This window comes from Scyliorhinus canicula, chromosome 11 (assembly GCF_902713615.1).
Source record: "Scyliorhinus canicula chromosome 11, sScyCan1.1, whole genome shotgun sequence".
Classification (NCBI taxonomy): domain Eukaryota; kingdom Metazoa; phylum Chordata; class Chondrichthyes; order Carcharhiniformes; family Scyliorhinidae; genus Scyliorhinus; species Scyliorhinus canicula.
In genome coordinates, this window is record NC_052156.1 from 141640622 (window position 1) to 141666285 (window position 25664).

The window sequence follows — 25664 nt, forward strand, 5'->3', positions numbered from 1 at the left end:
GCAGATCGTCCATGCCTGCTGCTTTTCGATGGTCCACCCAGCCCCACAGACGTCAGGGCTATCCAGCCTGCCATCAATGAACCTACTCTATACCTTGATTCCGACTGTGCCTGCAATGACCCACAGGTCCCGTTCCAAATCGGCGACATCACTACCAACAGGATGTCCCCCAACTGTGGCACTGAACCTGTCCGCGTCCACAGCGTCGGCCAGGATGATGAGTGGTGTGCCACCCTTACGGTCAACCGGTCCCCTGTCAGGTTCCACCTGGTCACTGGCGCTTCTGCCAATCTCATCGCATCATCTGATTTCCGCAAGCTCTGCGTATAGCCTGCTGTCCTGCCATCCGCGTGTAAATTGCTCGACTACAATGGCGATGCCATCGCCACCAGCGGCTCCTGCTGCCTTGAGGTGACACATCGTGCTCACACAGTCATCCTCCCTTTCGAGATTGTTGCTGCCTCAAAAGCATCCTTGCTTGGTGCCCAGGCATGCAAGCTGCTCCACTTAGTGCAGAGAGTGCACTCTCTCTCTTCAAGCGACACATCTGCATCCTCTGACACAGGCTTCAGGACGCAACTCAACTCCATCATCCAATAATACCATGATGTTTTCGAAGGCATGGGCACGCTCCCTTACACGTACAAAACTTACTCAAGCCCTGTCGTTCACGCACCTCGCAGAGTCCCAGCGCCCCTCAAGGACCGCCTCAAGCAACAGCTCCACGACCTCCAGGACCAAAGAGTCATCTCTAGGGTCACGGAACCCACAGACTGGGTAAGCTCCATGGTCTGTGTCAAGAAGCCGTCCGCGAGCTGCGGATCTGTATTGATCCTAAAGATTGAAATCAGAATATCATGCGGGAGCACTACCCGATTCCGAAACGGGAGGAGCTCACGTCCGAGGTGGCCCACGCCAAGCTATTCTCAAAACTGGATGCCTCAAAGGGCTTCTGGCAGATCCAACTAGATGAGTCAAGCAGAAAGCTGTGTACGTTCACACACCCTTTGGCAGGTTCTGCTACAACTGGATGCTGTTCGGCATCATCTCTGCATCCAAAGTCTTCCACCGGATCATGGAACAGATGATGGAGGGGATCGACGGCGTCCAGGTCTATGTAGACGATATTATCGTCTGGTCAACCACCCCGCAGGACACATCGCCCGCCTTCAGCGTTTTTCAGGTGCATCCACGACACGGCCTCCGCCTCAATAGGGCCAAGTCACCAGTTAGAATACACACACTATAAAGGCAGAGGGCACCACGGTTCCCGCTCATTCTGGATGAGTGTAACAGGAACTTATTCAGCTGGATCTCACAATACGTGCTGAGAGAATCAACTGGTTTGGACAAGGCTTAGGTCTCTAGTTCAAGTTAGCATTATTTACACCCATCGTGTGTTAGTTAGTTAGAAGTAGTTAATAAAATTGAGTTGAACCTTCATCTGTGTTGGAAGTGTCTGTTCATCTCTCCAGCCTACACAAGCCAACATATCAGGACTGGATTTCAGAATGTGACTCGCTAAGGGAAAGCGTACTGAGAGATTTTTGAAAAAATAAATTTAGAGTACCCAATTCACTTTTTCCAATTAAAGGGCAATTTAGTGTGGCCAATCCACCTACCCTGTACATATTTTGGGTTGAGGGGGCAAAATCCACGCAAACACGGGGAGAATGTGCAAACTCCACATGGACAGTAACCCAGAGCCGGGATCGAACCTGGGACCTCGTTGTCGTAAGACAGCAGTGCTAACCACTGCGCCACCATGTTGCTCGAGAGAAGATTTTAAAGCGTGTTTTTGGAAACTCTCATGTGACAATCATCTGGGGGAATTCTGAGGAGAAAACCACAGACACTAAAGTTCAGAGCAGAATGTATATATTTGACGACAGCCAAACTGTGTGCTTGAGATTTTGTGTATTAATTAAACCATTGTAGCTTAAGATGTACTTTGTAATCCATGTCAATCCTAAAACCTGTGCGTAATCATCAAGGTAAATGAGAAGTAAAGGAGTATTGCATTATTATCCAATTTTTTTATGTTTGATAAATGTTGTTTCCTAGTTGTTAAAACTAATTAGGAGAGGGGTCACATGATGTAAGTGCGGGAGTGGCTGTGTTTTTGCGAGCTCTGGCACTACTCATCTTTTAATCCTTCCTGTGCATGATCAATAATTATTTGATCTTAATGTATGTGATCTGTGCTATGATCCTGGAAGTTACTGGTTAAAGTTTGGCAATGGACAGCCAAGCTAAATCAAGAAAGCCCTTGATTGATTGAGGCGGTCGGAGTCGGCCGGGGTGGGGCACAGTTCACAGTGGCAATTTCATTGGTGAGTTGGCATCGAGATGATGGCTGCCATTGTGAGTGATGTTATGGACGATGGTCTTGGCTCCCTGGCACAGATTATTGGTGACTTTTTGATGAATTAAGAGATATCCTAAAGAGAATGGATGAAGCAGAGAAGAGAATCCTGTCAGTTTCCTCAGTGGGGGCTCAACTTCAGTTCTTAGAAACCCTGCTGCATGGTATGTCGAACAGCCTGGTTGATTCAGGGAGATGGGGCTAGAGAAGAAATGTTTGTGCGACGATCTTGCAGGGGGAGCTGGGATGAATTCCCAGCCAAATGCTTTATCTTATGGAGGGAGGAGTGCAACATAGGGCCACGTGTGCATGGCTTTATCCTGGTATCCTGTTATCCTCAGATCCCCTGCTTTTTTTGGTGTCTTTTTGTATCCTGTCATTGCCGGTGTGAAGGGAGACGCCGACCACAACGATTTCCATCTGTATCAATGGTATGAATATTTGCTGGCCTTCTCTGTATAAATAGATGAAATAATGATTACTCTGCACTGTACTGGATTTGGGGGTTTTGTGGTTATATGTAAAATTTAGAACTAAAGATTTTGCAACTTTTTGCTATATTTCTTTACTTTGTGGTTGCAGAATCCTTAACTATCTCCTGTAAAAGTACAGGAAAGTTTCATATCAGAGGAAAATCAGAGGTCATTGGTGCCTCTGGTATAATTGGAGTAGAGGGAGGTATAGAACATAGAAAAATACAGCACAGAACAGGCCCTTCGGCCGACAATGTTGTGCAGAACCTTTGTCCTAGATTAATCATAGATTATCATAGAATTTACAGTGCAGAAGGAGGCCATTCGACCCATCAAGTCTGCACCGGCTCCTGGAAAGAGCACCCTACCCAAGGTCAACACCTCCACCCTATCCCCATAACCCAGTAACCCCACCCAACACTAAGGGCAATTTTGGACACTAAGGGCAATTTATCATGGCCAATCCACCTAACCTGCACATTTTTGGACTGTGGGAGGAAACCGGAGCACCCGGAGGAAACCCATGCACACACGTGGAGGATGTGCAGACTCCGCACAGACAGTGACCCAAGCTGGAATCGAACCTGGGACCCTGGAGCTGTGAAGCAATTGTGCTATCCACAATGCTACCGTGCTGCCCTTAACAACAAATTAATCTACACGCCATCATTCTACCGTAATCCATGTACCTATCCAATAGCTGCTTGAAGTTCCCTAATGTTTCCGACGCATATTTTGGTGCGCGCTGGAGCGTGGCACGCAAATCCTATCCCACATTCTTGTGGGATGTATGAACAATCATTACATTTGAAGGTGGGTGCCACTTTGCCATGTTTTCATAGCTTTCTCCTCTTGTCCCTCAATCACTAGTTCATCCGCTTACTGTCTTTCTGGTATAAACGGAGGCACCAAGATTAATGACTAAGCTAACTAACTGCTTTGGTGTCCTCCTGTCTTTTTCTGTATTTATGTATGCTGAAGCATTTATTCTGTAATGCAATCATTTTCAAACTTAGGGTCGCACCCTAAGGTGGGTCACGTATGGGTGTCAGGAGGGTCACGGAGATATCAGTCGTGGCTTTCCCAATCGTAAGAAGAAGTGCCCAACGGTCGCGGCTGGCTTTCAAAAATGTGGTCCACGACCGGCTTTCAAGAATGCCGGCTGCTCCACACATGCATGTCTGCTCAGCCAGGCGTAGCAGTGCGCAGGCCCGGAGCATAACAGGAAAGACCGCCACCTCTGTACATCAATGAGCTGTTCCAGGAGCAGATTGTTTTCTTTTTAAATTGATCTTCCCACCAGAAACGGTGACAGAGAGCAGGTCACATGCCCAGTACACTGACGTCACGTGCTCTGGGCGTGAAATTACTGAGCAGAGCTTCCACCATTTTATAGCTACCAGCAAGCATGCAGCAGGACTGTGTGAAGAATTGAAGATGGATCTTTTTGGACTACGGAAGAGAGGGCCAGTGACACAAACAGGGTAGGATCTCACAACTGAACCTGCTGGAGAGAGCTTCGCAGGAGAGTCCACGACAGGACAAAGCAGTGCTGGTGTGAGCTCCAGGACCTCTGATGAACAAACCATCCAGAAATGTAAGATTGAATGATAAAGCAAATTAGATTGTGAGGACCAAGCAGGCTTACCTGTCGCAATAAAGATAGTCAAAATTATGAGTCTGGCCGGCATGGTCGTGAAGGTCGGTCAGATGGTAAAAATGGAATAAAAGTTTGAAAGCACTGCTGTAATGTACCAGTTTTGAGGCTTTATGCATTATTTGTAAAAATTGAAAAACTCCAATAAAAATATATATTTAAAAAAACTAATTAGTGGTCCAGTGCTCCTTTGTTCCTTCACAATTTATTCAAAAAAGTTAGTCTTTTGAGCCAGGGTTCTATTGTGGGATCTTCTCGTCCAGTTATAACATCATCAAGGTTGATAACACCCTTGACATTCAATGGCATAAACATTGCTGAATCCTCCACTATCAACATCCTGGGGGTCACCATTGACGAGAAAATGAACTGGACAAGCTACATGAATACCGGATCAACACAGTCATTGATCCGGATGTAACCAGTCCAAATCCAGGACAGAGACGAGGCTGGCTCCGGCAAAGGAATTGAAGGGTTTTATGGAATAGATGGGGGGGGGGGGGGGTAGACCCATGGAGGTTTGCATGGCTGAGGACGAAGGAGTTTTCCTTTTTTTCACATGTTCACAAGGTATACTCTCGCATTGACTTTTTTGTTCTGGGCAGGGCGCTAATACCGAAGGTGGTGGATACTGAGTACTCGGAAATTGCAGTGTCGGATCATGCCCTGCACTGGGTGGATCTATGGGTTAGTGTGGAGAAAGGGCAACGCCCGCTGTGGAGACTGGATGTGGTGTTGCTAGCGGACGAGGTGGTCTGTTGGCGGGTTAACAAGTCCATCCTGAACTACCTGGAAACAAATGATACGGGGGAGGTCTCTGCAGCGACGGTCTGGGAAGCTTTGAACACAGGAGTCAGAGGGGAATTAATCTCGATACGGGCCTACAGAGAAAAGGTGGAATTAGCTGAGAGGGATAGATTAGTGGAGGAGATGCTCCAGGTGGACAGGAGATACTTGGAGGCCCCGGAAGCGGGGCTACTGAGGGAGTGGCGGAGGTTACAGGTGGAGTTTGGGCTGTTGACAGGGAAAGGAGTAGAACAATTGAGGAAGGCAAGGGGAGCGATCTATGAGTACGGGGGAAAGGCGAGCAGAATGTTGGCGCACCAGCTCAGGAAAAGAGAGGCAGCCAGGGAGATAGGTAAAGTAAAGAGTAGAGACGGTAATACTGTCCTGGACCCAGCGGGGGTGAATGAGGTGTTTAAGGACTTTTATAGTAAATTATATGAGTCGGAACCCCCGGCTGGGGTGGAGGGGATGAGGCAATTTCTGGATCATTCGAGGTTCCCTAGGATGGAGGAGGACCTGGTGGAGGGGCTGGGAGCCCCAATTGAAATTGAGGAAATAATCAAGGGGCTGGTGGGCATGCCGGGGCCTGATGGCTTCCCGGTGGAATTTTATCAGAAGTTTTCAGAGATATTGAGCCCAATGCTGGTGAGGACATTTAACGAAGCAAGCGAGAAGGGAGTCCTCCCCCCAACAATGTTGCAGGCCTCAATTTCATTTATCTTTAAACGGGAGACGGATCCGGAGCAATGCGGGTTATACAGGCCGATTTCTCTACTAAATGTAGATTCCAAGCTGCTGGCTAAGATACTGGCCACAAGGACAGAGGACTGTGTCCCGGGGGTGATCGGGAAAAACCAGACGGGATTTGTTAAGGGCAGGCAACTCAAGGCCAATGTTTGAAATGTTATTATGATGCCCTCAGAAGGAGAGGAGGCGGCGGTGGTGGTAGCAATGGATGCGGAGATGGTTTTGTTTGGGTGGAGTGGAATTACTTGTGGGAGGCACTGGGAAGGTTTGGATTTGGTGAAGGCTTTATTGACTGGGTGCAGTTGCTCTATCAGGCACCAGTAGCGAGTGTGCGTACGAACTGGCTGAGGTTGGGGTATTTTGAACTACACCGAGGGACAAGGCAAGGGTGCCCCCTCTCCCCGTTACTGTTTGCTCTGGCCATAGAGCCATTGGCCATGGTGTTAAGAGCCTCCAGGAACTGGAAAGGCCTGGTTCGGGGAGGGGGGGAGGAGCACCGGGTCTCGCTCTACGTAGATGACCTGCTCTTGTACATTACGGACCCGTTGGAGGGAATGGGGGAAGTAATGCAAATCTTGGGGGAATTTGGCAATTTTTCGGGGTATAAATTGAACATGGGGAAAAGCGAGATGTTTGCGATCCAGGCAAGAGGGCAGGATAAGAGACTGGGAGAGCTGCCACTTAGAATGGTAGGGAAGAGCTTGCAATATCTGGGAATCCAGGTGGCCTGGAAATGGGAGGTACTACACAAGTTAAACCTATCCCGGTTGGTAGAACAAATGGAAGGCGACATTAAGAGATGGGACATGCTCCCGCTATCACTGGCGGGGTGGGTATAGGCCGTGAAAATGACGGTCCTCCACAGATTTCTGTTTGTCTTTCAGTGCCTCCCCATCTTCATCCCTAAGGCCTTTCTCAAGCGGGTGAATAAGATTATTTTGGGCTTTGTGGAGCGCAGTCGGGGGGGAGGCTGGGTTGGCGCTACTGAACTTCTGCAATTACTACTGGGCAGCTAATATAGCCATGATCAGGAAGTGGATAGTGGGGGGAGGTCGGCATGGGAGCGGATGGAGGCAGCGTCATGTAAAGACACCAGTTTTGGAGCATTGGTAATGGCACCTCTGCCGTTCCCGCCGGCCCGATACTCCCCAAGTCCGGTGGTAGAGGCAGCTCTGAGGATCTGGGGGCAGTGGAAGAGATATAAGAGAGTGGAGGGAGCATCAATTTGGACCCCGATTTATAACAAGCACAGGTTTGTACCGGCTAGGTGGTGGGTTCCGGAGCTAGCAGAGGGCAGGAATTAGAAGGATGGGGGATCTATTTATAGATGGGACCTTTCCCAGCTTGAAGGTTTTGGAGGATAAATTTAAATTGCCAGCAGGGAATGGTTTTAGGTATTTGCGACATCCTGAGAAAACAGATGCCGGCCTATCCGCTGCTGTCGCCACGGGGGATATAGGATAGAGTAGTTTCCAGTACCTGGGTGGGAGAGGGGAAGGAATCGGATATTTACCAGGAGCTTTCGGAGACGGAGGAAAGGTGAAGGAGCTTAAGGGCAAGTGGGAGGACGAGCTAGAGGAGAGATAGAGGCGGGTCTATGGACGGATGCCCTCAGCAGGGTTAATACCTCCTCATGGTGCGCCAGTCTTAGCCTGATACAATTTAAGGTAGTCCACCGGGCACACATGACAGCGGCTAGGATGAGCAGGTTTTATCGGGGTAGAGGGTAGGTGTGCGAGGTGCGCAGGAAGCCCAACAAATCATGTCCACATGTTTTGGGCATGCCCGAAGCTTAGAAGGTTTTGGCAGAGTTTTGCTAAGGCAATGTCGACGGTGCTGAAAACACGGGTGGTGCCGAGTCCGGAGGTAGCGATCTTTGGAGTGTCGGAAGATCCGGGAGTTCAGGGGGCGAAAGAGGCCGTCGTCCTGGCCTTTGCCTCCCTGGTAGCCCAGAGTCGGATCTTATTAATGTATAGTGACCCGAAGCCCCCGAGTGTAGAGACCTGGGTTAACGACATGACTGAGTTTCTCAGTCTTGAGAAAATAAAGTTTGCCTTAAGAGGGTCAATGTTAGTGTTCTCCTGGAGGTGGCAGCCGTTCGTCGACTTTCTCAGGGAAAATAAAAAATGTCAGCAGATGCAGTATTCCAAGGGGGGTGGGGGTGGATTGTTGTTGTATGGTTAAGGTGTGTAAAGATTGGGCTGGGCTGGGGGAGGGGGGGAAAATGTTTATTTTACCATGTTGATGTCATTGTTTTTGTTACGGTTATAAAAATGTTCAAATACCTTAATGAAATATTATTTTTAAAAAGAAAGCGATGAGAAGAGTGGCTCAACGTGGTGGATTGGAGGAGATCGTTCATCCTCTTTCGGCACTGGATGACTGTATTCCTTTGGAGAGTGTTGCCGCTGACCATCGCTGCCATCACTTCCCACACTGGATTTTTGTCCTTGCTTGGTGGTCTTTGCCCACAGCAGGGATAGAGGACATCACAGCAGGCCCCCACTGCGTTTGGAAAGCGCTTGAAGCAAGCATCACTAAATTTGAGAGCAGCATATTTTCAGGTTTTGTCAGTTAATGCAGCACGTATGGATCAGCCAGGTAGAAAACAAAGACTCCATTTATTCACAATATTACACTCTCCACTCCCTGAAGGGCTACCTTTTCGACCTACTCCCAGGCTGGGGTTTTTATACTAGAGAGCTGAGCTCGAAGTTAAGGGGGAAACCTTGCCCCCTCTTTATCAGGGCAAGTCATATTCAGGGAGGCCACCTGGAGTCTAATTATCCTGATCTTGTGACCTCCCTGAGGGTTACAACAGTCAGCCATCAGTTCGTAGCAGCTTCCTGAGCCATGGGAGAGAGCTTGCTCTGGGCAGGGGCAGCCTTTAACATGCTGCTCAGATTAATGAATCTCTGAGGTCACAGCAGGATGAGCAAATTAGAGGCTGCCCTGCCTGTGATAAGACGTGAAACCCGTGGCTGTTCACTTTTTGCCTTAAGTGCCCCACAATATGGCGGAAGAAAACCCCATTGGAGTCGGCGAGTCCAAAGCCGTTTTCCCTTCCTGTCATTGGACATTGCCAATTTCTGTGACGGTTCTGCCCTCCATTTCAATCCCTTGCCTGCCTGGATTGGTTGGTCTCACCTGGAACACTGGTTCCATTGTCTATGTATTCATGGATGTTTCAAGAATGAAACATTCAAGAATGTTTCTTCTATATGATATCTAGGCCGGAAATCTCCGACCGTTTTTCTGTTTCGCCGGCAACGCACCCCCGGCTGCAGGTTTTCCTGCGGTGTGGGTGGCTTCAATAGGAAATCTCATTGACAAAAAGCAGGAGGAGAGAATCTCGCCGCCAGCAAACTGCCAAGAAACATGCGGCTGGGACCAGAGAATCCAGCCCTAGTGTCCCTGATGGAATGTATATGTGCACGGATAGTGGCAAAGTAAAGCACTGAGCTAAGCTATAATGCCTGCTATTTGGTCAAATAAAATGGTGACACATAGCAAACTTTTACCCCTCAGCCAGCTTTGAGCACTCACAGGTTAATTTTGAGGCCTTCAGTACTTTAACTCATCTTTACACTGCCGAGTGGAAAATGGTACTTGTGGCTTGTGGTAGTCACCACTGTTGTATTATATTGTATATATGGTATTACGGTAAGGCCCCTGTACTACAGGTACGTGGTAGATCCCTGCCTGCTGGCTCCGCCCAGTAGGCGGAGTATAAATGTGTGTGCTCTCCGAACAGCAGCCATTTCACCAGCTGCTGTAGGAGGCCACATATCTCTGTGTAATAAAGCCTCAATTACATTCTACTCTCGTCTCGTCGTAATTGATAGTGCATCAATTTATTACACAGGGATTTTTCAGGAGATGGACCTCCGCATCAAGCCGGATCGCCTGCAGCTGCATCCTCAAGCAGACAACGCCAAAAAGGACTTCGCACATTGGCTAGCTTGCTTTAAAGCATACATCAGGTCTGCGCCAGACCCAATCTCAGAAGCACAGAAGCTCCAGATTCTGTACACGCGGCTGAGCTCCAACATCTTCCACATCGTCCAGGACGCGCCTACCTAGGCAGAGGCCATGGCGCTACTGAAGGGGAATTACACTCAGCCGACCAACAAAATCTACGCCTGTACATCCTGTCCACGCGGCACCAACTTCCTAGTGAGTCTGTGGAAGATTTCTGGCGTGCCCTGCTCGCCCTGGTGAGAGACTGACCATTTCGGCTACTGAACATTCGAACCTGCTAATGAGAGACGCGTTCGTTATTGGCATAGGGTCTGACTACATCCGCCAGCACCTCTTAGAAGGGGCCACGCTTGACCTCGCGGTGACCAAGAAACTAGCTCTCTCGCTCACAGTCGCCTCACGCAACGTACAGGCTTATGCCCCCGACAGCACGGCCCACCCCACCCTGTGCATCGTGGACCCCACCAGTGGTCACACCATCATGGGCCCCATCAGCGACCGCTCCCAGCCAACCCCACACCTGCGCCGTGCGGCAGCTAACCAACCCCAGGGGACCCAAGTGCTACTTCTGCGGAGAGACAAAACACCCCCGGCAGCGCTGCTCGGCGCGGAGTGCACTCTACAAGGCTTGTGGCAAGAAGGGACATTTCGCTGCAGTGTGCCAGGCCCGCTCAATCGGCACTATTGTCCCTGCACCCCCCACGTGCGGCCAGTGGGCGCCGCCATATTCCTCTCCTTAGACCATGTGCGGCCCATGAGCGCTACCATCTTGCTCCACCCACGACATGTGCTGCCCGTGGGTGCCGCCATCTTGCTTGCCTCGGAACGAATGGGCTCCGCTATCTTGCCTGCCCCAGGACACGTGCGGCCCGAGGGCGCCGCCATCTTGCCTCCCTAGGGCACATGCGGCCCATGGGTGCCGCCACCTTCCCCGCCTCAGTACCCCTGCCCGTCGGGCACCTCATTGGGCTGCTCATCGCCTGCAAGCGACGAAGACCAGCCGTGTCTCGCCTCGGTCACGATCGACCAGTCTCAACCGCACAACCCCGCGACCGCGTCGACAAAGGTGAAGGTCGACGGGCACGAGATATCCTGCCTTCTGGACTCCGGGAGCACTGAGAGCATCATCCACCCCAACACGGTAAGGCGCTGCTCCCTCGTGGTACACCCTGCTAACCAAAGAATCTCCCTGGCCTCCAGATCCCACTCCGTGGAGATCGGGGGGTACTGCATCGGCACCCTCACCATCCAGGGCGTAGAGTTCAGTGGCTTCCGGCTCTACGTCCTTCCCAACCTCTGCGCTGCCTTGCTACTCGGCCTGGACTTCCAATGCAACCTTCAGAGCCGAACCCTGAAATTTGACGGGCCCCTACCACCCCTTACTATTTGTGGCCTCACGACCCTTAAGGTCGACCCACCTTTCCTATTTGCAAACCTCAGCCCGGATTGCAAACCTATTGCCACCAGGAGCAGACGGTACAGCGCCCAGGACAGGACCTTCATCAGGTCTGAGGTCCAGTGGCTGCTGCGGGAAGGTATCATCGAGGCCAGCATCAGCCCCTGGAGAGCCCAAGTGGTCGTGGTCAAAACTGGGGAGAAAAACAGGATGGTCGTTGACTACAGTCAGACCATCAATCAGTACACGCAGCTCGACGCCTACCCCGTCCCACGCATATCTGATATGGTCCATCAGATTGCACAGTACCGGGTCTTCTCGACAGTGGACCTGAAATCTGCCTACCACCAGCTCCCCATCCGTAAGGCAGACTGCCCATACACTGCATTTGAAGCAGACGGCCGCCGTTACCATTTCCTTAGGGTTCCCTTCGGCGTCACCATCACGGTCTCGGTCTTCCAATGGGAGATGGACGGAATGGTTGACCGGTACGGGCTGCGGGTCACTTTCCCGTACCTGGACAACGTCACCATCTGCGGCCACGACCAGCAGGACCACGACGCTAACCTTTCCAAATTTTTCCACACCGCCACACTCCTCAACCTAACTTACAACAAGAAGTGTGTGTTCAGCACAAACCGATTAGCCATCCTCGACAATGTGGTTCAGAACGGAGTTCTAGGGCCCGACCCTGACCGCGTGCGCCTCCTCATGGAACTCCCCCTCCCCCACTGCCCCAAGGCCCTCAAACGATGCCTGCGGTTCTTTTCATACTACGCCCAGTGGGTCCCAAACTATGCGGCAAGGCCTACACACTCATTCAATCCACCGCTTTCCCACTGACGGCCGAGGCTCACCAGGCCTTCAACCGTATCAAGGCCGACATCGCCAAGGCCACGATGCATGCGGTCGATGAGACTCTCCCCTTCCAAGTCAAGAGCGATGCATCAGATGCCTCTCTGGCTGCCACCCTCAACCAGGCAGGCCCGTGGCATTCTTTTCCCGCATCCTCCATGCCTCCGAAATTTGGCATTCCTCCGTCGAAAAGGAGGCCCAAGCGATCGTTGAAGCTGTGCGACATTGGAGGCATTACATGGCCGGCAGGAGATTCACTCTTCTCCCTGACCAACGGTCGGTTGCCTTCATGTTTAACACACAGCAGAGTAAGATCAAAAATTATAAAATCTTGAGGTGGAGGATCGAGCTCTCCATCTACAATTACGAGATTTTGTATCGCCCCTGTCCCGAGGTACATGTGCCAGTGCACAAGTGGACCGACTCCCGACCCTGCACGATGAACTCTGTCACACAGGAGTCACCCGCTTTTACCACTTCATTAAGGCCCGCAATCTGCCCTACTCCATCAAGGAAGTCAGGGCTATCACCAGAGATTGCCAGGTCTGCGCGGAGTGTAAACCGCACTTCTACTGGCCAGACCGTGCGCACCTGGTGAAGGCCTCCCGCCCCTTTGAATGCCTTAGCGTGGACTTCAAAAGGCCCCTCGCCTCCACCGACCGCAACACGTACTTTCCTAATGTGGTCGACGAGTATTCCCGATTCCCTTTCGCCGCCCATGCCCTGATATGATGTCTGCCACCATCATCAAAACCCTTAACACCATCTTTGCTCTGTTCGCTTTTCCCGCCAACGTCCACAGCGACCAGGGATCCTCATTTATGAGCGATGAGCTGCGCCAGTACCTGCTCAATAGGGGCATTACCTCAAGGAGGACAACCAGCTACAACCCCAGGGGAAACGGGCAGGTGGAGCGGGAGAATGGGACAGTCTGGAAGGCCGTCCAGCTGGCCCTACGGCCCAGAAATCTCCCGGCCTCCCGCTGGCAGGAAGTCCTCCCCGACGCATTTCACTCCATTCAGTCGCTCCTGTGCACCGTGACTAATGAAACCCCCCATGAACGTCTCTTTGCCTTCCCCAGGAAGTCCACCTCCGGGGTTTCGCTCCCAACGTGACTGGCAGCTCCAGGACCCGTTCTCCTCCGCAAGCACGTGTGGCTCCACGTTGGTTGAGAGGGTACAGCTACTCCACGCAAACCCGCAGTACGCCTACGTAGCATACCCTGACGGCCGCCAAGGCGCAGTCTCCCTCAGGGACCTGACACCAGCTGGGTCCCCACACACACCCCCCTCTGCCCCAGCGCCACCCTCCCTCCCCCCCGCGCACCCGACCGCAGCCCCTGCTCCAGGACAATCCGTCCTCCCCTTGCTCCCACCCGGGGATGAAGAGGATTTCTACATGCTCCCGGAGTCACCGAAGACCAAGCCAACGCCTGAGTCGCCACCAGCACTGCGGCGCTCTCAACGACAGATCAAGGTGCCCCATCGTATAAAGTTGTAACCTTCTCTGTAATTTAAAAACCAATCTGTATGTATCTAGTTTTCCACCACCCCGCTGGACTCATTTTTAACAGGGGGTGAATGTGGTAGTCACCACTGTTGTATTATATTGTATATATGGTATTACGGTAAGGCCCCTGTACTACAGGTACGGGGGTAGATCCCTGCCTGCTGGTCCCAGCCAGTAGGCAGAGTACAAATGTGTGTGCTCTCCGAACAGCAGCCATTTCGACAGCTGCAGTAGGAGGCTACACATCTCTGTGTAATAAAGCCTCGATTACATACTACTCTCGTCTCATCGTAATTGATAGTGCATCATGGCTCATCAGAGGAAAGTTTTTATTAAACTTGCCTTCAAAGTCACTTTGAACTTCTGACAGCTGTCAATCTGATCTTGTGGGAAAGTCACAGCAGAATCCCTGCTCAGGTTGGAGTTAAAATGGAATCAGTTTCACATTGATGTCACGGGACCCTAATTGCATTGCAACTGCCCGGTGATTGAAGTTCGGTGATTGTCTCTAGCAAACCAGCAGCATTGTAATCCAAAATAGCAGCAAAAGAGCAGGAAATGCAGCTTCTGCATACATAGAAACATACATAGAAAGTAGAAGCAGGATCATCAAGTTCAATATTCTGATCCTGCCTTTCTCTTTCAATTGCTCAATCACGTCATTCTCAACAGAGGGTGAGTTAAAATAGCCTCCATTAATAAAGAATAGTCATTTGTCTCGGTACTGATACATCTGTATCCCAGCATTTTAGAATTTTGAGTAAGAAGCTTTCTACTTACTGTTAAACTTGTACATTGAGTTAAATTTAGATCCTGCAGATTGCGACAGTCACCTGAAATACACAATTAAGAATTATATAATACACAATGAATGTTCATTTTGTACGATAAAAGTATCGCTCTTGATGTTGCGCATGTTGAATTGAAGGGTATGGCTAGTTTATAAAAAAAGGAGCATTTATGCCACATAATAACGGCATCACAGCCTACAATAATTTATGATCATTGGCAACACAATTAAAATCCATTTTTGTATTTTGGAAATTTGTTCTAAAAATGCAAAAATTCAATGGATAAACCCAATTATAATTAATGTGAAATATATATTTTTTGGAAGATTTTTTGCTTAAAACTTTATTTTGAAAAACTGAAATTGTATCAGTTGAGTTTTTCAAAATGCATTTTTGAGTGACCCAATTGGTTTATTAAAAATCCATCAGCGCAAACATATTATTGCATGTTTTTGCATTATGTTTAGATAGGGGGTTTGATCCAATGGGCTTGAAATTAAGGGTGCGATCCAATGACCACGCTGTGCCTGAAAAGCAGCTTGCCGCGGTGCAGCGTAGCCGTTGGAAGCCAGGAGACCCCACTCCCAGGATCTATCCCGCTTGCCACACCTTGCAAGATCCATCGTGATCTCATGAGACATTGCGCTGTGAATCTCACCGACAATGGGTGGGATCACATTTAAACAAATCTGCATATTAGAGTGAGGCATTAAGCATCACTCTAATGTACAGGTTCCCGAGGTCCCTGAGACTTTGGGGTTCAACCCTTTCACCTCAGAGACCTTGGGCGAGCGCCATTCAGCACTGGTCCCCACAAATGGTGACCAGACGGAACGACACTTGTGGGGGTCTCCCAGAAGATCGGAGGCCTCTGTGGTGATATGTCCATGAGCTATATCATAGTTGGATGGTGTGCTACCTCCAACCATCAGGTGGCGGTACAAGCACCCCATGCAGTCTCCAGACCAAGGTCATGTGACCTGGAACCCGGATATAAAGTGAGACACATCCGGCCATCTTCAGAAGAAGGAGGGGGTAATAAGATGTCCATGTAATTGGTCAGTGCTAGGTATCAATTCCAGAGGGGGAGCCAGACTCCATGATAATGTGCTCTGTATCAGACTGCCATTCCAGCACACAAGACGCAATAAAAGGTTTGGACATATCCAAGTGTTTGGTGAATTACTTCACAAAGTACAAGGGACCAAACACAACATGGTACCACGAGTGCTGAAGATTTGAAGTTGGCAACGGCAGTGACAAGGTTAGGCATTTGGCTTGAAGGCCAGTCTGGTGCACTGCAACCTGAGGCGACCCAACACATAAAAAATGCTGAAGCTCGAGATGGATGGACTGCGGGCCCCCCACCAGCTTCAAGTATCTGGTAATATAGGTGAGAACTGGTGGCTGTTCAAACAGTAGTTCAAACTTTATGTTTCAGGCATGGTCTGCAGGCCCAGTCTGATGAAAGGCAAATCGTGTTGCTGCTAATATTGGCAGGTTCACAAGTGTTCAAACTATATAACTCATTTGTCTTTGAAAGTGAGTAGGATCAGAAGAACTTTGATGAAGTGATAAATCAATTCGATAAGCATTGTTCCCCAAGAAGAATGAAACTTTTGGGCACTATATGTTTCGTCTGCATACACAGAGACCTGGTGAATCATTTGACAGTTTTGTCATAGACTTGAGGCTGAAAGCCCATTCATGCAATTTCAGTGACTTAAAATCTTCCTTAATCCGCGATCAAATTGTCTTTGGTTTGCTTGATGATAAGCTTCGGGCGATGTTATTGCGGGAGAAAGATTTGGTGCCGGAAAAGGCAGTAAAGATTTACAAGGCGAGCGAGATTGCTGCACAAAGAATAGGCGACCTGTGCTCAAAAAATGTTGCCGCAAACATAGATGAAGAAGTCAACATCATTAGTGCTGTGACGAATGTCATTAGGAAATGTGGAACGGGATTCTCCGCCCTCCCCGCCAGGTCAGAGAATCGCCGGGGGGTGCAGCGTGAGTCCCGGCTCTGCCAGCTGCCGAATTCACCAGCGCCGGTGTTTTTGCGGGGGCGGGAATCACGCCACACTGGTTAGCGGCTGCTGGCAGCGGCCCCCCGGAGATTCTCAGGCCCGTGGTTGGCCGAGTGGCCGCCCATTTTTGGCGGGTCCCGCCGGCGTATGTTACAACAGGTATTTACGGGCAGGACCTCCACGGACCTCGGGGCGGGGTGAGGCATGGGGGAATCTGGCCCCGGGTGTGCCCCCATGGTGGCCTGGCCTGCGATCGGAGCCCACCGATCCACGGGCGGGCCTGTGCCGTGGGGGCACTCTATTCCTCTACACCAGCTGGTGTACCAGTCCGCGATGGCCGGAGCGGAGATGAACCCCCCCCTGTGCATGCGCTGGGATGGCGCCAGCACACGCTGGCGCTCCCGCACATGCGCCAACTCATGCCGGCCGGCAGAGGCCCTTCGGCGCCGGTTGGCGCGGCACCAAGCCCCTTCTGTGCCGGCCGACGTGGCGCAAACCACTCCACCGCCGGCCTAGCGCCTGAAGGTGCGGAGGATTCCGCACCTTCGGGGCGACCCGACGCCGGAGTGGTTCACGCCACTCCTTCGCGCCTGAGTTGCCCGTCCCACCGGTTTCCGAAGAATCCCGCCCGTGCGCTCAGTGCAGGCGACCAACAGTGGCCAACAGGAGCTGCCACCGCCATTTTGTGCCCAAATTGTGGCACTCGACATTCCCCACAGCAATGTCCAGCCTATGAATAAGTTTGTTCCAGGTGCAGCCATGTTGGGCAATTTGCAAAGCAATGCTTTGCGTGTTGCACCATGGATCATGCACGAGCAATGCATGCGGTAGATGAGGTAAACACAGAAGAACAATTTTTCATTGATCTCATCATTCCGAGAAACTATACGACTAACAGAAATAAAGATGGAAGCAGAATCGGAACAAAGCATGTAGACAATCAGAATGTTCCAAGAACCTTTACGTCCGTACTCAAATCGAAGGTAATGCTCAATGATACTTTCATTCGGTGTGACTTTGACCTTAAACAACAGCCAACCTTGTAAGTCGACATGCTTTGCAGAAGCTAAATGTGCAGCGAGGCTTGCTAATTGGTCAGGGATCATGATAGACTTTGGCACATTAACTCTAGAGACCGAATTAGTACACTCAATGGCAGACATAAAGCACACAATACTCTTTCATATTGTAGATTTGGATGTGGACTCAGTAATTGGTATAAAATCATGTGAATCCTTGAATCTAGTCAGGCGGCTAAATCTCCTAGGAGATAGCTGGTCACCTGAACACAGTGAATCACTGCAAGGCATTACAGTATGAATGGTGCATGAGGATTTAGAAGAAATCCAAGTGGAAGACGACAAACCAGGCATGGGACGGAACTGCCGGCGAGCATTCCGTAATTCTGGTTAACAGTGTGGGAGAAAATGCATAGACTCAATGGCATGATACGAGGATATGATGAACCCGTATTAAAGCATCTGTGAGATGTGAGCATTGAATGGACAGAGATTGACAAGCCGTGGAGCTTCACTCTGGAGTTTACAGTCAGGCCTAATGGGTTTTTCATGAAAGAGGTGATCATTAAAGTTGGACTCCCGGCCGCTGAAATCATGCATGGGTGAGCCTCAGACCATCGGCTCCACAGGCTGCACACTTGACTGAAGGGAGGGCAAAAATGTAACAGTACGAACAATTCGAACAAAACCTAAATACAGGGGTCGAATCGATCCAAGAAGAGCGACAAGAACCATATCCAAAGAATCATTCTTCAACTTCTTCAGTCCCATTGAAGTTCCGCAGGGTGAAATTTTAAGCCAAGTTTAGGCGGCCAAACAAAAGGCTGATTTTGAACTTGGCGCCCTATTTCGAAAAAATGTAATTCCATATGTAAGGTTATATTTTTCAGGTGAAAAGATTGACGATGATGCTGAATCCGAGGCCGACTTCTATGAAAATCTGTTTGAGGTTACTGAGGATGATGAAGGTGAGATGGATGATGAACACTACGAACTGCTTATACATCTTTTCTCCAGCAGCACAGGTGAAGCTCCAGCGGCATGGCTCCAGTGGTCTGCAAGCAATGACGAGGTGGTCACGGGGGACGCCAAGACCATGATGGACTCTGTGGAGACCGGGAGTTTGGAGATGGCGCATGCAGAATTCAAGGCTGCTGACACTACTGAAGATCGGCTATTGAGGGAACCAGAGACAGAAGAAGTTGTACTAATATTAGAAAAACTGGCCTTGGAGATATATGATGGCCTGCCACAAATCTTTGAAATGGCTCCAGTAACTTACTCCCAAGCAGTCGGCGACAAAGATGACGAGTGGGAGAACATAGATGAAGATGCTGATTGCAGTGAAGTGGAGGTTGAACTATTAGGCGACTCTGACACTGACAGAGGTGGCCTAATGATCATATCATTATGTAGGTCCACGGACCACAAATTCGATCTAGAAGACCCAGGGCTTGGATCAGCTAAGCCGGAAACTATAGTCATCTTCAGTGATGATGAGCAAGTCACTGATGCTCCAGCAAACTGAGATGAGGTGAGACTGCCAACCACGGTTCCAATCTCCATGCTGGCACGAGAAACTGAGGTGATCCAGCTTGTTGATGAGGCCGCAGAAATGGGCGTGCTCACACCAACCAGAGATGAGGAGATGCCTAGACCTCTTCGGACACCTCACCACATAATGACAGCCAGTGCCACGCCAGAGTCTGCTGCAAAGAAGACAACCAAGAGAAACACTAGATTACTTCACCGTGTCTAGAAAATGAAAAGGAAAAAGAACAGGCTGGGAGAAATACTGCATCACGCCAGGCAACCAGTATCGAAAGGACTTGCAGGTAACAAGCAACAATGTGCCAGAAAACAAAAACGACTAGTAACGCAAGTATAGGCAGCCTTGGACACAGGCCTTTCAAAGACACAGGGCGAACCAGATTCTGAAGAAGTGGGCACTGACTTGAAACAATGATGTCTGCATAGAATACAAATGGACACTTTTTGTAAAACTTGACTCACTGTACCAGCTACATGCCATACCTGTATAAAATGTAATGTGTAATGTTGCTTGTAAAATAATTTTATATCAATGTTTTGTGAGGAAGGGGGATGTGGTGACATGCCTATGGGCTACATCATAGTTGATTGGTGTGCACACTCCAACCAATAGGTGGCGGTAACAGGCACACCATGCGGTCTCCAGGTGACCTCGGACATGGATATAAAGAGAGACATATCCAACCATCTTCAGAAGAAGGAAAGGATAATAAGACATACATGCAATTGGTCAGTGCTAGGTGTACGTTCCAGAGGAGTAGCAGGACTCCATGATAACAAGCTCTGTATCAGATTGCCATCCTACCATGAGACACAATAAAAGGATCCTGGTTTAGACATATCCAAGTGTTTGGTGAGTTACTTCATAAAGTACAAGGGACCAAACACAACAGTCCTTTGGGAAGAGTGGTGCTTGGCAGTGCCAGCCCAGCACCATGGCAGTGCCACATGGGTGCCAGCCTAGCACTGCTAAGGTGACGCTGATAGTTGGCATGGGCCCTGCCAGGATGCCAAGTGGGCACTGCCAAGGTGCCACGCTGCCATTTTCTTGCACCCACGATCGGGCTGGAGATGACCGGCATGGGAGTTGGCGGTGGGGGTAGGAGTGGTCCCCACCCTCCCATAGTGTGTTCAGGTTGGGGGCGGGGACCCTCCTATAGTGCGTTCGGGGGTTCAGGGATTGTTCTGGGTGCTTGGAGATCATTACGCCATTGACAAAAGACATCCCGATCTCTGGCTACAATGGGGAATTCTGGCGAACGGAGCTCCTCACTGTACAAAATGGGGCTATGTGCGGCCTTTGCTGTGCCTTCCCCGTTGAGGCCATTTATTCAACACGAGTCACGATGAACAGCCATTGTTTCCCAAGAGCTGGGAAACATGTGGTGAAACACACCGCTAGGGGACTTTTCCATTTTGGGAGAATCCCCCCCGAGTCCGGTTTCAGCGTGGTGTTTGGTAGGGTGTTTCTCGATGGCTGTAGCACCGAAATTAACCCCGCTTTTCACCGGCACTTTACGGTTTCTTTGGACCTCGGGGAGTTTCTCCCTGACAAGGCCACACTTTAGTTGATTTCCTGTTCACAGCTCCTCGCAGATCAGGTCGCCATTTTGACTGGCAGCTACGGTCTCTTCAGACCCCCCCTGCCTTTTTCTCCCCCCTCTCCCAACCTTCTAGAGACCCCTGGAACTCCCCATCACCCTCCCTCCAATGGGCGAGGCCCCCCGAGCCCGACACCTGGCAATGTCAATCTGGTACCTTGGCACTGCCAGCCTGGCACACTGGCAGTACCACCCAGGCACTGTCAGTACCAGGTGGACACTGCCAGGGCACCGGCTGGCATTGCCAAGGTGCCTGAGCGCCAGGGCACAATCTTATCCTGTTATCCTGTTCCCGACAATGTGTGGGTTTCTAATGGCCTGCGAGATCCACCCCCCCCCCCCCCCCACCCCCCACAGGGGCCATGTCACCTGGTCCATATGTGTTGTGTTATGACCTCTTGGGCGAGTGCGCAGTCAATTCCAGCCCCACAGGCCTCTGGGTCCCAACATACATGATTTAACCAATAATTCTAATCAGGTTTTTGAGATCTTTGGTCCTCGACTGCTCCAATGACTTACAGGCACAAGACTTGTAAGTTTAATAAAAAACTTGATAACGAGAAAACATGTTAAAACATGCTATAATTAAACTAGAATAACACCCAGCTAATCTATTACTCCCCTCCCCCCTTTGACCATCCCACTCTCTTCCCCAATCATGCACACGGAGGAAGAGAAAGGGATAAAATGATAGGAATTAAAATGTGGAAGAAAGAGAGATGGGTCTTTGTTGCTGATGTTGAAATCGTTGTAGTTGACAATCTTCTCAGGGCGCAGAGTATTGAAACTCCAGTTTGTTTGGATCTTTTGGCATGTGCATTCAATCAGAACTCTCAATTATCAGCCTCACTGAGGGAAGATTCAAGTTCTCCATATGAGATTTTAAAAGGAAGTTTTCAAACAACCCAGCCTGCCTGCAGCTGGTGCTGGCCTGAATCTTTCTGCAGGTTTAACTGGCTGTGGAGAGAGAGAGAGAGAGAGAAAGGCTTTTTCTTCAGGACCTTAGGGAGGTCATCAGGTAAGAGAGAGAGAATGATTAGAACTGTGGCTTTCCAAGCCTCTGTTTTAGAGTTAAAGGTGTAGTCCTCTTAATTGTCCAGATGCAGAAAGTGTAAGTCAAAACAGAAAATAAAGTGAATGCACAGGGAATAAGGTTTGAACAGGAGGATCCTTATAGTGGAAACCAGTGCTAAGCAGCGGCCCCGTCGAGGCCTTGAAGACACGGCCATTGACTCCAAGACGCTGGGTGAAAGCATTCAGATTACTAAGCATCTAGCACTTAGTTGCCTTGTACTTTTTTGTGCATTTCTGGGGAGGGGATGCAGTGTTATCTGGATCTCCTAAAGACATAGGTTCAAATAATCAGGTAGTAGTTGGTATTCCTGGTTTATTTTGTGGATCCCACATTGGTTGTTGCCTCAGGGTGCCAATATGCAAAGCATTGGAACCAAAAGAGAAAATGCTGGAAAATCTCAGCAGGTCTGGCAGCATCTGTAAGGACACAAACGTGCTAACTTTTTGTGGCCAGATGACTCTGTCAAAGCTACATTGTAACCTGCATCAAGTCCAGAAATGATTTCAAGGAAATCTTTTACGTAGCAGTTTTGTTGTAAGTTGTAATAACATTTATAATGAAAAGAGTATATGCAAATGCACATGGATGCAAGTTTGTAATATATTATTAATCAGTTTTTTATACAGGGTCAATGATGAACATGACTATTCTCACGCCTGTCTTTATCTCCAAGGGTAGCATTTTACCCGATCCGGAGGCATATTAAATAGTGCGTGATGCTGTCGGGCATGTATCCTGACATCATCGCACACTCACATGATGCTTTAGTTGACGGTCGCAGGCTTGGACCAGCTGCACGCCCACCGACAATTATCAGCTTGAGGGGATTAAATCCCCAATTGAACAGGAATTTCCGTGTCCCACACAAATTCAGGTTTGGTGCATGGGAAACACGGGTAGGAAGCCCAACCATTTCTCAACTTTTTGAATTCAAGTGTGGGATGAAACAGAATTGGAGCAAATGGTGCATGTGGAGTTCGAAGTTTCAGAGAGAGAGAGAGAGAGAGAGAGCACTGAGTTTGTGGTTTTGAGAGAGTGATAATCTGAGTTGGGTTCAGCACAGTGTGGAGCTCTCTGTACGTTGCTGTCCTCTGGCACTGGAGGTTTGGTTCCCTCTGACACCCTTTTATTTTTTAATAGAAAATATTTTATTGAGGCATTATAATTTGAACAATTTTAAACAGCAAATTTCAACAAAAACAAAACACAATATAACCAACAAACCCCCCCCGGGTACAAACACCAAACCATTGGTGTTTGTACCCCTCCATTGATTCTCCTATCCTTACTCATCTCCCGCCCCCCCCCCCCCCCCCCCCCCCCCCCCCCCCCCCCCGCTGACAGCTTAATTTTTCTCAAAGAAGTCGATAAACGGTTGCCACCTCCGAGCAAACCCCTGCAACTAACCCCTCAAGGCGAATTTAATTTTTTTGAGTCTGAAAAATCCCACCATGTCACTAACCCACACCCCCGACTTCGGGGGTTCTGAGTCCCTCCACCTTAGTAAGATCTGCCTCTGGGCCACCAGGGTGGCAAAGGCCAGGACGTTGACCTCTCTCATCCCCTGGGCTCCCAGGTCTTCCAACACACCGAAGATCGCCACCTCTGGACTCGGCACCAACCTCACTTGTAAGACCTCTGGCATGACGTCAGCAAACCCCTGCCAGAAATCCCTCAGTCTCGGACACGCCCAAAACATATGGACATGGCTCGTAGGACCCCCTGCAGAGCACCCAATCTATCCTCCACCCCTTAAAGAACCTGCTCATCCAGACCACAGTCATGTGTGCCCTATGGACCACCTTAAACTGTATCAGGCTAAGCCTGGCGCACGATGAGGATGCATTAACGTCCTCAGGCCCTCCTTCCATAACCTGGCCTCCCCTACCCAGCTCTTCTTCTCACTTTCTCTTCACCTGCCTTTTCGGACTCCCTCCCACTCCATCAGCTTCTTATAGATCTCTGAGACCTTCCCCTCTCCTCCTCCTGTTCTCGACACCACCTTACCCTGTAGCCCCTGGGGCGGCAGGTACGGGAAGGTCGAAACCGACCTCCGCACAAAATCCCTCACCTGCAGATTCCGGAACCCATTCTCCCCTAGCAACTAAAACTCCTCCCCAAGCTCTCCCAGGCTTGGGAAATCCTCATCAATAAAGAGATCCCAAATCTCTCAATCGCTGCCCATAGCCACCTCCAAAACTACCACCCTTTTGTGCACAGGTCAGCCCCACATGCATACTCACAAATGGGTGCCATTTACTCAGCAGAGAGCAGCTCATTTGAGGAGGAGATCAGGGAACAAAGAGGGAGGAAGCCTGGTAGCCGCAGGCATCCACCTCTGTCACTTAAGTGGCCAGCCAGCTTCTCAATTGATCTCAGGCAGGACGGGGATTTATGGTCTCTTCCAGTTCCGCCCCCCGAGCGCACACCGTGAAATTCTGCCCTTTGCTGCTGTTTGTCTTTCTGAAGTCACCTGATTTTCCATCCACTCTATGCTACCAAAGACTATCAACTGAAGAGTGGGAATGAATTACTGTGTACTCACCACCATCCCATCCTGAGAGATGGTTCTCTGAACATTATAGCTTCCTCACAAAAGGGGCCCAAGTTAAAAGATCAAAAATAAATTCTCAGTCTAGAAATCAAATTTTCCCTTTAAAAACAGACACTGTATGGCTGAATTTCTAAGCCCACATGTTTGGGATTTGGGCCTGTATTGGTGGGGTGGGGGGGAGGGGGGGGGGGGGGGGGGGGAGATTTCCCAAGTCATCTACCCGTTCCCTGGCCTCAAAAGATATGGGGCTGGATTCTCCATTCTCGAGACTAGGTCCCCATACCAGCGTGAAATTGGCGTAGAGCTCCCAGCTTTAGCTGCCGATACGGCCTGCAGAATTGCTGGGTCCGTGGCCACGCATGTACACAGTGGTAGTCTGCAGAGGCCGCACTGTGCTACATGGCGGATGCAGCTCGCGGACCCGGCCTGCAAAAATAGACCCCCTTCGGCCGGCTCATGCGCCCTGGAGCGCCCCACCACAGTGCCCCCAGCCCCGCATAATGCCCCCCCTGCCCGCGGATCGACCCTCCCCCGACTGTGGAGCGCTGGCCTGAGTCCACAGCCGCTACACTGAGTTCCCGGTGGGTGCGACCACACGCGTTCCACGCGTTGAGGACCCGGCCGGTTGGGGACGGAGCACCGCGGGGCAGGCCTCAGCCAATGTAAGTAGGGCATGGCTACGGCGCGAGGCATACTCCTAGATCATGCTGCTTTTCGGGGGGGCGGAGCATCGCAAAAGCAGTGCTGCCCTGATTTTGTCGGCATCGAGATTCTCCGCCCCATCGACAGACACGATTTTGGAACCGGGGATCGGAGAATCCAGCCCAATATCTTAATAATATCTTTATTGTCACAAGTAGGCTTACATTAACACTGCAATGAAGTTACTGATAATGCACCTTAATCACTATCATTTCCTGGGACTTTTGCGTAGTTAACAAGTAGATGCATCTTTACAATTTTGCAAATCTCTAGGAATTAAAGATCAAGAATTTATATTGATATAGGGTGGGATTTTCCAAAAAAATGACAAAGTGTCAGGTTCAGTCAGAAAATCGGCCTATTTCTCCCCTGAGAAATGGGGTAATGTCTTGCATTGGCATTGTGAGAGGTTGGCCTAAACACACCAGCAAGTGCAGCTTCACAAAGATCGGGGCACCTTTTATTTCAAAAGTATTTTTATTGAAATTTTTCCATTTTAATAAAAACGCACCAATGGAACACCACAGGAATGGTACAGCATAGCAAAAATGTCTCAACATACATAGGTACAGAGGA

General features: G+C 49.9%; 2 protein-coding genes across 4 annotated transcripts in view; one reads left to right on the plus strand and one right to left on the minus strand.

The window, feature by feature from the left end:
• fbxl13 (F-box and leucine-rich repeat protein 13) overlaps positions 1–25664 on the minus strand; it is a 399689-nt gene that overhangs the window by 203902 nt on the left and 170123 nt on the right. For all 3 annotated transcript variants that reach the window (XM_038811555.1, XM_038811556.1, XM_038811557.1), the window contains exon 11: positions 14550–14602. In XM_038811555.1, the coding sequence (XP_038667483.1) occupies positions 14550–14602 (53 nt within the window). The remainder of the gene's footprint in view (positions 1–14549; positions 14603–25664) is intronic.
• lrrc17 (leucine rich repeat containing 17) overlaps positions 1–25664 on the plus strand; it is a 72791-nt gene that overhangs the window by 4645 nt on the left and 42482 nt on the right. The gene's annotated exons all lie outside the window — the stretch shown is intronic.